General features: G+C 39.8%; 1 protein-coding gene across 4 annotated transcripts in view; it reads right to left on the reverse strand.

Annotated features, from left to right (window-relative positions):
- LOC125454703 (collagen alpha-1(XII) chain) overlaps positions 1-18361 on the reverse strand; it is a 266793-nt gene that overhangs the window by 236648 nt on the left and 11784 nt on the right. For 3 of the 4 annotated variants that reach the window (XM_048535772.2, XM_048535773.2, XM_048535776.2), the window contains exons 2-3: positions 15898-16005; positions 8839-8955 (exon numbers count right to left, since the gene is read on the reverse strand). In XM_048535772.2, the coding sequence (XP_048391729.1) occupies positions 8839-8955; positions 15898-15970 (190 nt within the window). In that variant the 5' untranslated portion in view covers positions 15971-16005. The remainder of the gene's footprint in view (positions 1-8838; positions 8956-15897; positions 16006-18361) is intronic. The other variant, XM_048535777.2, reaches the window with a different exon arrangement.

Below are 18361 nucleotides of genomic sequence, written 5' to 3' on the forward strand. Positions count from 1 at the left end.
TCATAAGGGCGTACTTTGCTTATATTTCAGTCCTCAATGTTTTTTTTCCCTTTCCTTTCTCCATCCTGTCATGAAAGGGGAAGGATTGATTTTGCAAATTCAGGCACTCTTTGAGAAGTCTCACACTGTGGAAGCTGGTTCATAAATTAACATACATTTTCCTCATTTCTGTCCATCTCACAAAAGAAAATGCACGGGAACAAAAGCCCTTTTGTTCCAGGGTACATTCCACAGATAAATATTGGTCAGATAGTTACCACAACAGGAATCAACTGGGTTGAAAATCACAGTGTACTTTATAAATAGAAATACTGGGGTCAACACTTCTGCCTTCCTGAACTGACCTCCAACCTTAGGCTTTCAAACCAGCTGATTGCTGGCATTGGGAATGGCTCAGCTTGATGTGTGGCAATAGCCTTAGATCGGAACCAGCTTTTATGAATGAGCTAAGTTCTTGAATGACCACAAGACCATAAGAAATAGGAACAGGGGAAGGCCATTTGAACCCCCAAGCCTGCTCTGCCATTTCATAGGATCATGGCTGATCTGACATTCCTCACGTCCACTTCCCTGCCCCTTCTCCATAACCATTGATTCCCCAACTCAAGATTCTATCTATCTCAATCTTAAATATACACAAATGTCAGCAAGCTATTCAATTATGGAGTTATAGTCAAAGTAGTGGTCTTGCAATACTGTCACTGGACTAGTAATACAGAAACCCAGGACAATGTTCAAGAGATTTTAATCTTACTATGGCAGACAGTGTAATTTTAATTCTGTGAAAATCCAGGCAAAAAAAATGGTGATCAGGTAACTACTATCAGTTGTTGTAAAAGCTCATCTGGTTCACTAATATCCTTTAGGGCATTGAAGTTACCTATTGTTCACAGGGATGCCACACCCAGCAGATGCCCGATCTCAAATTATTCCTACAGAGCTATCTAGACCCTGTCCTCAATCAGCTCAGATGTGCACACATCTTTAAGCATGATCTCCTGGATCACAATCAGGGACAAGCACCTTCTCAGACTTTAACTTTTCTCAGTAACATGGAGTCAAAGATGCCACCTCCACCTTTCACCCACTCATCATCACTTCTCAACAACACCCACCACCGTACCCACCCCCCAACAGCTCCCATCAACAAACCCTATCCCCTCCACAATCCCATCCTGCGGGAGCTCAATTACTCACTGTAAAATGTCTAGCCTCTGACCTACCATGAAGCCTCCATATGCAACTTCTGGTCTATGATAGCCATCCAGGAAGTTGATAGGGGAGTATTCAGTCAGGGAAATCCCATTGAATTTCAATGAGTGATGGTTAGATTCTCTCTTGTTAGAGACATTCATCGTCTGACATTTGTATGGAGCAGATGTTGCTAATCAGCTTATTGGTAAATTTGATGCTAAGGGTCGTCATTGTCACATCACTTCTGGAGTTCAGCTCTTTCGACCATTTTCAGACGAAGGCTGTAATGAACATTGTGATGTCTCAAGACTTAACAAAGAGGAGTTGCAACACTTCCAAGGATCACTGTTGTATTCAGACAAATTTCCACACACTGAGTGATGGCTGATATTCTCTTTAAGTCCTCAAAGTGCATCAACAAAAATGTGTATTTATATAGTGCCTTTTAAGCAGCAAAACATCCTAAGTCAAGGAGAATGTTGGTGCCAAGCTACACCAGGATAGAAAGAGGCTGGCCTGATCAAGTTTCTGTAACCGATGGTAGATTATTTCCTTCTGCAATCCATGATCCTCCCTCCTGCACATCCTCACAGGCTGATCAATTAACCGATCATCACATTTTCTCTAAGTGAGGCTGAAAAGAGGAATGCATTGCAGATTTGTCTCAAGGACTGCAAACATTTGTTAGGCCGAATGGCAGTGCAGTAAAGCATGACCAAGTTGGAACAGTGTAATCACAGGTGACAATTAACCTTTGTGGATTTAAAAATGTGAAGATGTGTGATGTTTTGCTATGAGCGAGCATTATTTCAGAGCATGGCCAAAATCAAAATTAGCATCAATGGCGTCACTGCATGACTTGCCAAGCAAACAGAAAAAATGATCAAGCCCTTTGTGATTAAGTGTGTTATGACATACTGCCGCTTTGAGAAATATATCTCTAAATCAGCTTCTTTCAGTCGGATAATTTCCAAAAATATGAGACAATAGTGATTGTCTAGAGACCAGTGACGAAGATATGATTAAATCCAGGGCTTGCTGGCAATCTCATCGAAGGGACAAGAGTAACAAAACAGATGGCTTTAGAAAAGTGAGCTTTTTAAAGAATATCAGATGGTTATTTTCCATAACTCAATGAAAATAATGAGCTTTGCTATCTTCTAGAGAATACTGGGGTGAGTGGCTGAGGTGATATGGTAATTCTAGACAGGGTGGACACAGGAAGGATGTCCCTGATGTCTAGAACCAGGGGTCAGGATAAAGAGTAAACCATTTTGGGCTGAGATGAGGAGAAATTTATTCACCAACAGAGTGTGGAGCCTGTAGAATTCACTGGAAAACAACTGAGGCCAAAATATTGAATGCTTTCAGGAAAAAATTAGATTATAGCACCTGAGGTTAAAGAGATCAAAAGATCCTGGGGAGAAGCAGGTACAGGCTATTGAGTTTGATGATCAGCCATGATTATAATGAATGGCAAATTAGGATCAAAGAGCCAAATAGGCTCCTCCTGCTCCTATTTTCAATGTTCTATGAAAGACAAATATATTCCTTGAGCCAGGTATACACTGTTGTGTTTTGAGACATGAAGAAGTATGATGGAGATTTGAAAAGGTACTGCCCATCATTATGAAAGGTTTATTAATGCTGCAACACTGTATTCCTCACTCTATCACCCTAATGCACTTTGTATGGTATGATCTGCCCGTACCGCATGGAAAACAAAACTTTTCATTCTACCCAGGTACATGTGACAACAACACATCAAATCAAATCAAAATCAAAAAATGTTAACTATTGTAGTTCCTCTGGACCTGGAGTTATTTCAAAGCAATACCCTTCTTTTATGTGAACATTAATTTGACTGGGGAACTTTAGACACAGATAATAAGCAAAAATGCATTCTAAGCGTAGAATGTGGAAATAGTAATTTGATCTCATAGCCAAAATGCACACTAAAAGGGAAAATCCCACTTGATAAACTTCCTTTGCCTTTTTTTGATGAAAGGCTCCTGTTTGTAATTGAACATTTTGACATGAATCTTCTAAGGTTCTTTACTGAACTATAAAGCTTCAGGACTCTAATGCAGAACAGGGTCTTGGTTTCTTATTGGTCTGAAAACAATAAATGTAAGTTTTTGTTGTAGTTTATGAGATTTACCAGATTAGGACAGGTTCTGCGTAGTGGCCATTGATTTGGGTTAAAATGTTCTATACAATTTATCTCGTCACTAAAAAGTAATTTGCTTTGTGGACAATCCTGAAACAGGGAGATAAGTGAAGGAAGTTGATGTATCTAATGGTGCAAAGAGATTTTGATGACGGTGCAACTGAGATGACAAAGAAGGAGTAAGACTTTATTGTGAAATGTAAAGAATGCATGTTAGTTACTAAATATGCACAAAATAAGGAGAAAGAGACTGCAATGAAAATGCTAGCAAGACAACTTAGAATGATAGTTCATATAATCAGGAGACCATTCATCCCATTCACCAAACTGGGAGCCCCAAGCATCTTGAGTCTGGGTAAAGGAGCAAATACTAAAGGATATTCTTACAGAAAAATCCAGTACAAACTCAAAGAGATTAGGCTAAGGTTTCATTAAATTGGTGAAGTCATGATGGGTCTGGGGTTCAATCCAGCCGAGTGTAAAAACCACACTAATACAGACACACTGGAGAAAATGCACAGTCAAAGAGGATGGACTATAACAGAAGATTAGCCAATCACATGCTTTTCAAAGAAGATATTGAAGGGAGAATCCTGTCAAGGTATGTAAAATAATTTATAGGCTGAATAAGGTAAAACTAAATAATACTTCAAAGTAACCCGCGAGATTTGGAACAAACAAAATCCTTAATCTAATCAGGAACTATTTGCTTCCCATAAATTTAATTCTAACTCCACTGAGTAAAAATTATCCAAACGGACTGTGGGCACAATTTGCATTGCCAACATCAAACCGAGATCAAATTTAGATCTCTTAACAATTTCACTCTGGTTTCCCCAACCTTGTCCCCATTTTGTTTAAAGAGCATCAAGAGGCAAGCTGTCATCAGAAAGTTCAAAGTCCAATCGAATGTTAAGATCAGAGGTTGGTATGGAGGGCTGAGAGGTGACAGTTCAATGGGCTTCTCTCATCTCTTTGACTATTCATCTGTAGATTACTGTATTTTATGCTGAAGACTGTCCAGCTTTTTTTTCCCTCAAATGGAATGGAAAAAGCAACATCTGGAACAGATTATTACCTTCCCTCATCCTCACCTCCCCCCCCGCCCCAACCCAAAACAGCAGCTCAGCGCTGTAAGGAATATGCATTAGGAAGGAAGATGATGGAATTCTGCCTACATTCCATTACTTTGCTCTCCCTTCTCACAATGGAGACCACATGTAAAACCGAAATGAAAAGAAACAGGTCCATAAGTACATGACAGAGATCACATCAGCGGCAATGGGCAGGATATAAGCTTGAAAGCATTTCCCTAAGGATGCTAATTTCAAAAGTTAGTCTAGACATCAGCAGCAGTAGTTCCCGTGATGCCTGTTACAGAATCAGAAATGGAATTATGCATTTGGTGCTTTTTTTCCTCTCCATCTGGACTGCAAGTGGAAAATGCCGTCACTGATGACTGACAACTCACTTAAAGTTCCCAATCTAGCAGATCATAATGCAAGATTCTCCCATTTCAAAGATGTTGGGATTTATCAAGTTCTTACCCAGTGAGAGCATTTTAGCAGTGATTTCAACACCCGAAAATTAAGATTTCAGACACCAATTTCAGATGTTTAATTGCATTATAAACATCATTTCAGCGGTGAAGTTTAAAAAAGGAACAAGTTTGACGTGAATCAAGTGCTCAGACCCAGTATGAACCTGAGAGAAAGAAGCTTGCGACTTCATGAGCAAAATGTAAATTCCACCTTTACTCTTAATGAGCAAGTTTTACACTCACTGACAACCCCTTAGGGATGAACAAAGTAATCACTACCTGGGATAATGGGAACTGCAGATGCTGGAGAATTCCAAGATAATAAAATGTGAGGCTGGATGAACACAGCAGGCCAAGCAGTATCTCAGGAGCACAAAAGCTGACGTTTCGGGCCTAGACCCTTCATCAGAGAGGGGGATGGGGAGAGGGAGCTGGAATAAATAGGGAGAGAGGGGGAGGCGGACCGAAGATGGAGAGTAAAGAAGATAGGTGGAGAGAGTATAGGTGGGGAGGTAGGGAGGGGATAGGTCAGTCCAGGGAAGACGGGCACTACCTGGGGTTCATTTTACTAGGGCGTTTTGATCAGATGGGGATGTGGATCAGAAACATAATTCACCCACAGTGCTAAGCAATAGATTGTGAAGTGTTCTTACTTCAAATGCTTCAAACTTTCAATGTCTGCTTGCCTCTTAATGTTCTTAAAACAAAATGAGGATAAGGTTGGGAAAGCCAGGGTGAAATTGTTAAGAGAGCTAAATTTGATCTAGTTTTGATGTTCGCAATGCAAGTTGGACGCTTAGTCCTTTTGAAATGTGAAAGGTCAGAGGTGAATTGATTGAAGTTTTCAAATATTGCTATTGGGAGGGAATTTAGGAAAAGGATGGCCATTCAGGAGTCAGTTTAGAAAATAATTCTCTATACAAATGGTGTTAGGAGTATATAATGCTCTCACACAAAAATTAGATTTTAATTAATATTGCAATGAGATTGGCAAATATTTTCTGGTCAAATAAAAACAAAAAGCATGTACAGTTAAGCTTGGTGAATCAATTTAAATACATGGTTAAGCCATTATCTCATCCAATCAAAGAATAGGATAGAGGGCTGAATGGCATCCCCCGGTTTCAAAGATCTAATACCTTCATTTTCCTTGTGAAATTCCAAGAAGATAAATTCATTTCCTTTCTGGATCTTCTTGAGAAACAACTTGACTCACTCTGAACCTGATCTGTTGTCAGGATAAACTATCTATAAGTCATGATAACATTTTTTTAAAAGAAATCATCATATAGAAGGGTCATTTGTAAGATTATGCTGTCAATGAATGATCTTAGTAGATTTAACTACAACTTAGAAAATAGAAACTTTAATTTTCAGCCTTTAATCACATCAAACAATGCTTTGCGCTAATCCCAGGTACACTCTAATATTGTATTTAGTTTCAAATAGGAACAGCATTAGGTCATTCAGTCCCTTGAGCCTGTGCCATCATTCAATGAACTCATGGCTGATTTGTGGTTGAACTTCATATAACTGTCTTTGGCCCATTTCCATAGCTCAGATTTAAAATTACTGTTCTAGAATTCATTGCCATTTATGGAAGAGAGTTCCAAATCTCTACCACCCTTCATTCATAGAAATGTTTCCCAACATCTCTCCTGAACTTTCTGGCCCTAGATTTTCAGGGTCTGCAGGCTACCTCTAGAATCCCCAACAAATGAAAATAGTTTACCTCTATCCTACCCTGTCTCTTCCTGTTAATATCTTGAAGACTTTAATCAGATCACCCCCTAACCTTCTGAATTCTGGAGAAAACAAGCCTACTTTGTACAATCTTTCCTCAATGCTTAATAACTGAAGTCCAGGTATCATTCTTATAAACCTATGCTGTACTCCCTCCAAGGCTAAATATTTCCTTTGTAAGGTGTGTGCCTAGGTCTGGTCACAAAACCCCAAGTGGGGTCCAACCACAATCCCCAGCATTGATTCTTCCTTGAATGTCCAAATGGATCCTGGCTTATTCCTAATGTTCCAAGTACCTCCACCCTTCCCCATGATGAAATAGCCAAGCTTCACTATTGAGGCCAGAGGCATTATGTGGGCTGAGACAATGGGGTCTGCAGATGCTGGAGAATCCAAGATAACAAAGTGTGAAGCTGGATGAACACAGCAGGCCAAGCAGCATCTCAGGAGCACAAAAGCTGATGTTTCGAGGATGAAGGGTCTAGGCCCGAAACGTCAGCTTTTGTGCTCCTGAGATGCTGCTTGGCCTGCTGTGTTCATCCAGCTTCACACTTTGTTATCTTGTATTATGTGGGATTTTTGCTTTCAGGAGCTATATGAATGCTAACTATATATAGTACCTTAGTCAACATTGTCCACATTCCCATTTGTTTTCACATATGTACATCAAGTTGCATATTCTGACACATTTCACTGCACTCATTTAGAATGTATCTACAAAGGAGGGAGCAACAAGCCAATCTCAAAAGAAATGCAAACCATTCCAAACCAACTTAATTGAAACAACATAAACTGAGCAAATAAGAAATTTAGTTAAAAATGGAAATGGTTGCTTGGGTTTCATGGGGCAAATTGCCAGAGGAATGATGCACAGTCCACATTCAAGAACTAGACTCGTTTACATTTTTTTAAAGCTAAGTCTGAGAGCTACCAGTAACTACAGAAGCATTCACACTAAGGGGTCAGCACCATCAGAAGAGGGGAAAAACAGTTAAGAAAGAAAACAAAATATTTCATCAAGCAGATTTCACTGCCTGTGCAAAAAAACACTTTTTCTCTTCGAATGTAATTTAAACTCTTACATTGTTCATGATCCAGCAAAGGCACTATTGCATTAATATAAACAACAGCTAAATTAGCATTTTTAAATTGCAGTTTGCAAACAAACATTTCCATCATTTCTGTAAACGTACATTTTTTCAAGGACTTCTATTGCCATAAATGTGGCCCAGGATACTGAATTCAAAGAATCAGTAGAATGCATGAGGAAGATGGTATGGATGAAGGACTGGGTAGTTGTAGGGGTGGGTGTGGAGGCAGATGCGACTCAATACAGAGAAGCACAAGGTGATACATTTTGGTAGAAAGACCATGGGGAGACAGTATAAATTACAAGATAACCTGGGTGCATATGCGTGTATGTTATTAAAGATAAGTTGGAAGAGCTGTTAGTAAAGTGTACCCTATCCTAAGTTTTATGATTGGAATCATAGAGCACAAGAGTAAGGGGGCACTGTCGAACTTATGTAAGATACCAGCTCAGCATCAAATGCAGCACTGGGCACTTTCTGGGCACTGCACTTTAGGAAGGATGCGAAGGTAGCTGAAGGAATGCAGAAAAGGTTTACAAGAATGACTCCAGGAGTGACGGATTTCTGTATACAGATAGACGGGAGAGGTTGGGCCTATTGTCCTTGGACAAGAGAGGGCTGGTAGGAGATCCAATTGAAATATTCATTATCATGAAAACTCTGTGTAGAGCAAGTAGTGAGATAATGTTCCCACCCGAGGAAGGGCATATATTTAAAGTAATTGATTTAAAAAATGTCAAAGTGACATAAGGACAATCTCTATCACACAGCAACTGATCTGCATATGGAATATGTTGCCTGGGTGTACCAGAGAGAGGTTCAGTCAAGGCTGTCTAAAGGAAATTAGAAGGTTATTTGAAAAGGATGAACATACAGAGTTGTGTAGAAGACAGGAGTTATGGCACCAGGAGAGGTGCTCATATGAAGAGCTGTGCAGACAAGATGGGCTGAATGGCCCCCTCCTGAGCCAGAACAATTCTATGGTGGCAAGTGACAGCGATTTATGGCATGGATCTCCCAAAAACAGTAATTGAAATTTAGCTGTGTTATAGTGTAAGTTCACTGCTCAGTCAGTGGCAGTTGCCACAAGATTTACTCACCTGTGGTGGGTGCTATTGTAAGCTTGTACCCCTGTACTCTGCTGGGCGAGCGTCTCCACATCATTTGAACACTATTTTCAGTTAAAATTTTAAACTTCAAATTTGAAGGAGGCTCCACTGCAGAGAGAAAATTGTCACAAAGGGGAAGATGTTAGTCTCAGGTAGGATTCCCGCAACGTGATAAATGCAAAACAAATATTTTTTATGAAAAGATGGTTCAAACTGCAATGCTTAAAAGCAGAGTTGGCCAAATGGCAGCTATAAGCATTTCGAAACCTACATCTTTGCATAAATTTGCTTCCAACAATAAGCATTAGGAGTTTGATGTCTATTGTTGGTGAGTAGAGAGGACCATATAACACGAGTATCAAAAGCTGACGTAAACACAAATTAATATTGACATAAAATATGAACAGCACACGGAGAGCACAAGACATTGGGTTTTGCACTCAGGGAAGTTTACAAGTTGCAGCAGAAAACAGAAAAGGATAAAACAACAATTATTAACACACCCAAGTACAAGTAGAGCAGCTACACAGATACAAAATAATCCAAAAATAGGCGAAGATCTGACACTCAATCCGAATACAAGTTTGGTTGTTACATGCTTGCTGCACTCAATACAAAGCTTGTCAAATTACTTGCCAGAATAGAACCCTTGACACTTCACAACTTGCCCGAGAGTTAGGGATTTCAGAATGTCCAATTAGTGCAACGTCATCTCCAATAATCTTGAAAGATTAATTGCAAACTGTTGTTCTCTTATGTTTATATATATATATATATATATATAATTTAAAAAGGAATTCAGCAACCAAATAATGTGATTTTGAATTTTGCAGTTACTTCATAAAGCAGTTTTTGAAAGTTGATTCAAAAAATGAAGAGATTTTATAACTTTTACTTTAGTACTAATAATAGTTGTTCTCATCCACTCGAATTAATAAATGTGTATAACATTGAACATCATTTTAATCAATTTGTCATTATATTTAATTAATTATTACAATCAGTGTAGATCTGATGCTAAATTAAACCTGAATGATGGAAAGTTGTGGTTATATGTTTAAGATCAGTGTTGGAGTGAATACAAAATGCTGACTTTGACTTCTTTTAAAAACATAAAACTTTTTTTTTAGTTAAGAAACCAAAGTAAATTGCCCTCTGAGTTTAAACACCAGTTGAACATTAAAAACGCTAAAAGATGCACACACATAAATACCATTACTGTATGATCTTCTGATAATTTGCTAAAGCTTCTGTATTGAAAGAAATTACAAGATGTTGTTAATTTGTACACCAGGCCAAACACTGGCAATCTTCAAAGCACCTGCTGGTGTTTGAGAGAGATCTTGCTGAAATGCTCACAACATTTGAACAGACAAGCTTTTTTCACAGTCACATAATCCACAGCCAGAGACACTGCAAGACATTCACGGGGACCTTCACAAAGAAACGCGGGTGTTGCGAACAACAGTACTTCTGTTATCAGAGTCTGCCTGTATTTCACTGTGTATCTATTTTGGTTTGTTTCTCTCCTGTACCCATGCCTGCCACATACCAGCATTTTAACCTAACTTGCCATGGGCAGTGACTTCTGTATTCTGCAGGCAAAGGAGCATGTCCAGGCAATAAACAGAATAGTGGTGACATCACATCCCCACTGCGTTCCTCATGGTAACACCTCAACCAATCCGAGTCGACTTGCAAACCAATCGGCACGCTTTACTCATGCAGTGTAATTATTTTTAAGTTCATTTCTGGGATGTGGGTGTCACTGGCTGGGCCGCTATTTATTGCTCATCCCTAGTTACCACTGGGAAGGTGGTGGTGAGCTGTCTTCTTGAACCACTGCAGTCCACCTGGTATGGGTTGGCCCAAAGTGTCATTAGGGAGGAAATTCCAGGATTTTGATCCAGCGACACTGAAGGCACTATGACATACTTCCAAGTCAGGATGGTGAGTGGCTTGGAGGGGACCTTGAAGGTGTTTCCATGTATCTGCTGCCCTTGTCCTTCTAGATGAAAGTGGCTCGGGGTTTGGAACGTGCTGTTTGAGGATCTTTGGAGAATTTCTGCAGCGCAGAAATCACTGCTGCCTTGAAAACTTTGTGTTCTTACATTTTTCCTGATGAGTGCAAGTTGAAAAGCTCGGACAGTTTTCTATCTTTGTTGACCAATATTCAAGTTCTGTACTACCAAAAGACAATACGATCATTAAGATATTTTATAGGGCAGATACAGAGAAACTATTTTCTCTGCTGGGGAAAAGGAAAGAACAAGGCCTAATATGAGAGCTATGCTATTCAGATGTGATTTCTTCAGACAAGCAGTATCAAAAGTCTGGAATCTCCTGCTCCAAAATCTGTTGATATGGAGAAGGGAATGGAATGGACACAATTTAAAAATGCAAAACTTGAGATTCATTTTTGGCACAGATATTAAGAAGGGAGGGTGAGGTCAGGTAAGAGGAATTAAGGTAAAGATGGACTGAATAGCCTCCCGTGTCTATGTTCCACTACTTCCCTGGGATTTTGATGAAGCGTAATTTGTGTCTTTGGAAGTAAAACTAGGGTTGCACCTCAATCCTGTCAGTTTCGAGGTGGTTATGGAGATTGGGTTGCCCACAATTTCTGTCTTCTTCATAAGTCCCCTTACCCCTGTAGATTCAGAATATAGTTCCACCAACCTCCCCACCTCAGACACTTGCAAAATACAGGGATCCCTTTACACACAGAAGCACTGTAACAAAAAAAAATGAAATTTTAAAAAATTCGGAGACAAATGGATTTTAAAACTCTGATTAGAGACTGATATTGTCACATTAATTAGTGTCTCACACTCATGCAGATTGAAACTGATGGCAGTAACACAAGTTTCCACCCTCAGACAACGAAAGCTTGAACACAAAAGACTGTTCCACATATTTTATAATGATATTCTCCATGTTGAAGTGTGCATGCACTGCGAGGTGTTTCTGATTTGGGTTCAGATGTGTTTATCAATCAGTCATAGGACGAGACAGAGATGCATTACATTACATTCTCAACTCTGGAGTCACTTTTTATATTGCTAAACTCATGCTAAGCTTTGGCTGCAAGTAAAGAAATCAAACATAATTCATAATTCTTATATTTTAAAATGCCATGCTGCCAAAAAAAGGAGACAACTTAAACATGCTGTATTTTCCAACAAAATATTATTAATACCCATGCATAAATCACAGCTAATATATGAAGTCAGATAGAGGCTTAAGAACTCAAAAGTAGTTGGTGTTCAGGAGGATAGAATATCATTGTAAAATATTCTTCTTGTTTCCAAGATCTACAGCTCAGGACAAATTTAATGCAAAGGTAGAGAAGACTGAGCTGAGTTTTTAAATGAACATTTTTGTTGTTGCTTTATTAAAATACTGTTAGGTGGAAATAAAAGCAGTATTACCAACCTGGGTGTGTATTTTTGGTTTAAATTGGGGCAAGTGATTCGCAGAGGGATGTCAGTCAGTGCGTCCAGACATTCAGCACCTCCTGTCAGTGAGCCCAGGACGGAGCCGAGGGCTAAATGTTCCGCTTCTCGGTGGAAAATCCGACGCGTACATTAAATTAAGATGGTGTAAAATCGCACGGAGCACCCACGTACATAGAAACAACCTGCGCTCTTTCCCTCTCTCTGGGAGCGGAGGGAGAAGTCTGTACGTCAATGTTTTTTTCTGTTTCTGCAGGGAAATAATTCGTGTTTGTGTGTGTGTGTGTGTGTGTGTGTGGCGGGGTGGGGGAGCAATGTTCTTTTGACATTCACTCAAATGCAATCACTTCTCATTCACCACTCCAATTATTCTGGAGTTTCTCTCCTTCGGAATGAGATTCCTCATTCGATTCATCCTGCCTCCTGAACGATCACTTTAAGCGTTCACACAATTTTCCGCATGAATTTAAGATTCCAACCCATTTCTTCCAAGCAAGGTTAGCGCCTCTGATGGAAATGAGACTGAAATAATCAGGTTCTAACAGTATCATTAAACTATGAAATGTGTTTTCTTGTTATAAATGCAATTATATAAAATGTATTTTTTTCTTTTAATATATTTAAGACATTACTTTGGTAGATTTCAAGTTTCTCTGACTATTAGAAGGGGAAAATCTAACTTTTAGCACCACCCCCAACAAAATAATTGATTGTTCTGACACGACCTCTTGTCCAAATTGAGACTGTCTCCCTCTGTGCGCGACCCCGCGAAAGCGCATGACACAAGCGGAGTGCATGTACGAGATACTGCGCGCCCTCTCCAATCACTGGTTCAAATGCTGCTGCCTCTCTTGTCCATACAAGGTGCGAAAAGCGGCCTCCCTTCTTGTGTCAGAGATAATGGGAACTGCAGATGCTGGAGAATCCAAAATAATAAAATGTGAGGCTGGATGAACACAGCAGGCCCTCTGATGAAGGGTCTAGGCCCGAAACGTCAGCTTTTGTGCTCCTGAGATGCTGCTCGGCCTGCTGTGTTCATCCAGCCTCACATTTTATTATCTCCCTTCTTGTGTGCAGCCCTTGGTCTGTTCCTTTGCCCGTTAATGCAGTGTTCCCAGGTGTATCTTCATCTGTATCTTCGAGATGGGAGTGTTTTGCAATTGGTTGTTTCGGACTTTGCCTCCTCACTTCTCTTAGAATTTTCTTTAGAGAGGGTTCTGCAGCCTAAACCCCAACTCCTCGTTCGAACATCCAAATCATTGAATGGTGCAGTGCAAAATGGCCCATCAAGTCTGCACTGCAAAAGCTAAATCGAAGCTAGTCCTACTTTCCTGCTCTAGGCCCAAAACCTTGAATGTTATGACACTTCAGGTGCTCATCCAAGTGCTTATTAAAGGTTGTGAGGTTTCCTGCCACAATTGCCCTTCCAGGCAGACCCTCACCAACCTCAGGTTGACAATTTTCTTTCCCCAAATCCCCTCTAAACCTCCAAACTTTCAGCAACACTGAATGTTGCACTTTGTAAAGCTGGTCATGCCATTCACACACACAACAGCACACCCCGCTGGTAAATGTGCATCGATATGGTTTAATTGAGGTGATTCCCTGCTGGGAGAAAAAGAGCATGATTCTATAAGATTTGTAATCCCACGATTGCTCTTGCTGATTAGGAAAAAAAGAGCATTTCTAAACAATTCCCAAATGTTGGCAAACCACAGTTAAACATTTCAAAATCTCCCACATCCTGCCATTATCTCAGTGACCAACAGATTTTGTTGTCATGATTTCAGCCCTGAAGCAACCACTGGTTGGCATGTTTATTTGCATTCAGTCAGGGAGGGTCTGCATTTGGTAAATAAGGAAAAACTGTTTCCAAACTTGAGGAAGACCCACAGATTTAACATGGTTGACAAAAGATGTTCTTATCATCTGCATTGAAATCCAGTAAATAATAAACAGAATTACTTAGATGGGGGGAATGCAGAACTGAGTGAGGGAATGAGTCTAACTGGATAGTTAGACTTACTGTGCTGTATCATCCTATGAAATTTATAGCCATTTTTGGGACCAATTTAATAAATGGAAACATACTATGAAGACATCAATATACTGTACAATTATAATGTAAAAATTTAGTTTTTTGTTAGTAACAACACAACAGTACAGCAAAGTCATTGAGACTTTTTTTTGATTTCTGTATTAATGGTGAGTAATAAACATTTTGGAAAAAGTATCTTAGTTCGATGTGGGACCCATAAAGTGGAAGCCCGGTCTTTTTAACGTTAATTAGAACAAGCCACATTTACACAATTTTGATCAGGATTATCTAAAGACACAACTGCATATTTAAGTCAAACAACTTGACTGTTTTAATTCTCCATTTAACCAGTGGCTTTGAAGGAAGTGGGTCTCGCCTTTTAAGGCCATTAGTTGCAGTCAGGGAGGATGAATGTACTTTATCGCCAATTGGAACATCTCCAATTTGCTGTGCATCCAGTGGTCTTGTCTGCATACAATGGCAGACAATCTGCATTTTTATCTGACAAAACTGAAATGACTGATGTGAACTTTTCAGTGCTTGAGTTTGGAGACTGTTAAGAGTGGTTGCATAAAGATATTTCCAATTAGAACAGAAGTCTAAATAGACTGATAGGTTCCTTTCTACACATCATTGCCTAATCTGATTTACAATGCACCAAGTTATCCATTTCATAAAGAGCTATCCAAATTCATGCCATTTTCTCCTAAATATTCAAGTCAAATCTTAAGGACTCACATTTCAATAACATCTAATACACTGCGGTACTGAATTTCATTCTGATTTAAAATAAACTGTGATTAAATCAAATGGAAAGGCAAAAGGTAATCTGAAGGATTGAGAATATGAAATGTTTAGTGGAACATGTGGTGATAAATTTCCTCTGCTGTGTGTTGGTGACATTGTAAATTCTGTGGAAAGATTTATTCTTATCTGTGTTTCGAATAATTTCACAAGGATCTCTAAATCTAAAGAAAATTAATTCATTGTATCAGTGATTTTACTTTTAGAGTAAGTGCTATAGACCAACTTTGCCCATGATATTCATATGCTGAGAAAATAAAAATAAGTTAAAGCATATTTATTAAATCGTTATTTGAATAAAATCATTAGCATATCACAGTTGAATGTATACATTGGATAGGCAAGCTGAATCCATGGGGCAACTGAACTGTACTCAAACAATTCACAGTTGTTATGTGATAGGTAAATAGCACTGAACATTTATTAATGCAACAATATGAATATATTCCTGTGGGCTTTTCTACAACCTGTTAAGGATAAATAAAATATTAATAGAAAGCCACTGCCAAAATCAAATAAGTATGGCAATAAATACAGATTGATCTGTTAAGAAAGGGGCTTTCACGGAGAACCTATTGAGAGAAAGGTTAAGTTTTATTTATAGTCAGTCTCCGGGAGGATTATATTTCCAGGGAAATAAATCCCAAACGATCACTAGGAAAATAAAAAGCGCTGATCATCCCAGATTAGCTCACGGGTAGTGCTGCTGCATGATTTCTGTGCAGGAGTGGCTGGAGAGAAATGAGACATTACCTTGAGCGTCCACCAAGGGGGCAGATAGAGCTGCAAGGAAAGCAGCAACTGCTAGGCATAGCCTACTCTTCATTTTCGCTCGCTGGATTCACAAGTGCATGAATGAATCTGGAAAGAGAACAGAAAAACTCAACAGTGGTGTCATGAAGAGAACTGGTCAGATTTAAGAATGGTTAGAGGCAAAAATAAACCTGCAGATGCTGGATTCCAAGGTCGATAAACAGGAGGCTGGAAGAACACAGCAGGCCAGGCAGCATCTGGAGGAAAGGAGCAGTCAATGTTTCAGGTATTACCCTTCCTCAGGACTGGATGTGGGGTAGGGGAAGCTGCAGATAAAGTGGATGAAGGTAGGGGGTGGGGTGGGAGTTTAGCAGAATGGTAGATGATAGGTGGACACTGGTAGCAGATGTGATGTTGTTGGTCAATGGGAGGGATGAATCCAGGTGGTGGCTGGAAGGGAGGATCAGAAGATGGAATGGAAGGGAGGAGATGGGGTTTCAAAGGGAGCCAGGGGATGGGTGGGAAAGTTATTTGAAATTGGAGAACTCAATTTGAAAAACAACACCTTATCTTTCACATGGCCACCCTACAGCCCGGAGGACTGAGCATTCAGTTTTCCAATTTTAAAATAATCCATCCCCTGGCTCCCATTCCAGCCCATCTCCTCCCTTCAATTCCACCTGCTGACCCTCCCTTCTAGCCACTGACTGAATTGTCCCTCCTACTACTAGTGTCCACCTTTTACCATCATTCTGGCTCCACCCCTCCCCTACCCTTTATCTGCAGCTCCCCCACATCCAGTCCTGAAGAAGGGTAATATCTGAAACATTGGTTACTCCTTTCCCCCAGATGCTGCCATATTTAAGAATGGTTCAGTTCACTGGCAGCTGTGACTCATCGAGTATCAGGAGCGTACTGAGCAGTAATATGCAAACAGTTACACTGGCAACACACACACAAACACATGCACAAGAGCTTACACATAAACAGAAACTCTTCGGCACACACATGAAATGCTAACACACACAACACTCACTCATGCATATACACAATCGAACAGTCTAATAGCCTCAGTTCACATTTGCCTTGGATTCCAGACAGTAATGATCACAACTTGACAAGAGGAGCACAATTTAATTTTGAGGAAAAGAAAGTAGGATAGAAGAAGAAAAATTTCATATCACATAAGACCTCAAATAAACTTATTGCTCACAGTTTTGTTTTGAATTAAGTGCAGAAGATTCTTTTAGGTCTGGAGCCTGTGTATATTTCACTGTTACAGTAAAGTGAAAGCTTCAGGCATTGAATTACTGTGATCAAAGGGCTGCTTTAATTGTTACTAGTTGCTGTCCAGATTGTATTATGCATGAGCCAAGTCCTACTTGTATGCAAATAATTCATAGTCTGCACAGTCTCATGCAGGGAGTGTTATCTTGTGGAGTTCTGAATTGATCTTGGAAATGAAGACCCCGAGTGTGGAACCATTATCTCAGGAGAGTAAAAAGGTAAGAGCAACTCATTGCTTCTTTGACATTTCATAATATGTCATTTACCATATGTATTGTTGTATGTGAGTGGCTGCAAATACACATCAAAGTTTAAGCAGTACGTACGCATGTATGTCAATGCATGAAAGAAGGTCTTGCATTTTGATTAAACAAACACAGAGAATGAAAAACTCAACAGGACAGTATCTGTGAGGAGAGAAATAGAGGAAATGTTTCAAATTCAATACAACGTACTCAAACCAGGCTCGAAACATTAATTTTTTTTTCTCTACACAGATGCTGATAGACCTCCTGAATTTCACCAGCATTTTCTGTGTTTCAGCTTTCCAGAATCTGCATTATTTTGCTTTAATTCATGAATGTATACAGCAACCTTCAGACCACAAGCCTCTAACAACCAATGAAATATTTCTGAAGTGCAGTCAATGTTGCAACTTAGCAAACATGGTTATCAATTTGCATACAGCCAGCTCCCACATACAGCAAAATTACGATGACCAAGCAATCTGTCTTCAATAATGTTGTGTCGGGATCAATATTAGGAAGGACTCTCTGAAAAGCTACCCTGTACTTTTTCAAAAACATCCAACTGAGAGGGCAACCAGGGCTTTATTTAATCTCTCAGCTGAAAGGTGACACCTCTGACAGTGCAGCCCTTCCATAGGTATCCTGAATTATGAACTCAGTGTTGGGCCTGGGAAACTATGGGGCAGCAGTGGGCCCATCCATCTGTCAGAAATTGGAGAGAAACCTTGCCTCAACTAACCATGGCAACACAGACTATAGGTTATGTTCCCTGTGCAATTAACTGCCTGTATTTGAGGCTTCAGGTCACTTAAGGGATGTAGTCTGGGCCCCAAGGGCTGCTGGACGCTTGCAACACTACAGTTATTTCTGGCGCCACTCAGCGCAGTGGCCATTGCAGGAACTGCAGCAGACCAGAGAAGATGTGGTGG

Source organism: Stegostoma tigrinum, chromosome 9, assembly GCF_030684315.1.
Source record: "Stegostoma tigrinum isolate sSteTig4 chromosome 9, sSteTig4.hap1, whole genome shotgun sequence".
In the NCBI taxonomy this organism is placed as follows: domain Eukaryota; kingdom Metazoa; phylum Chordata; class Chondrichthyes; order Orectolobiformes; family Stegostomatidae; genus Stegostoma; species Stegostoma tigrinum.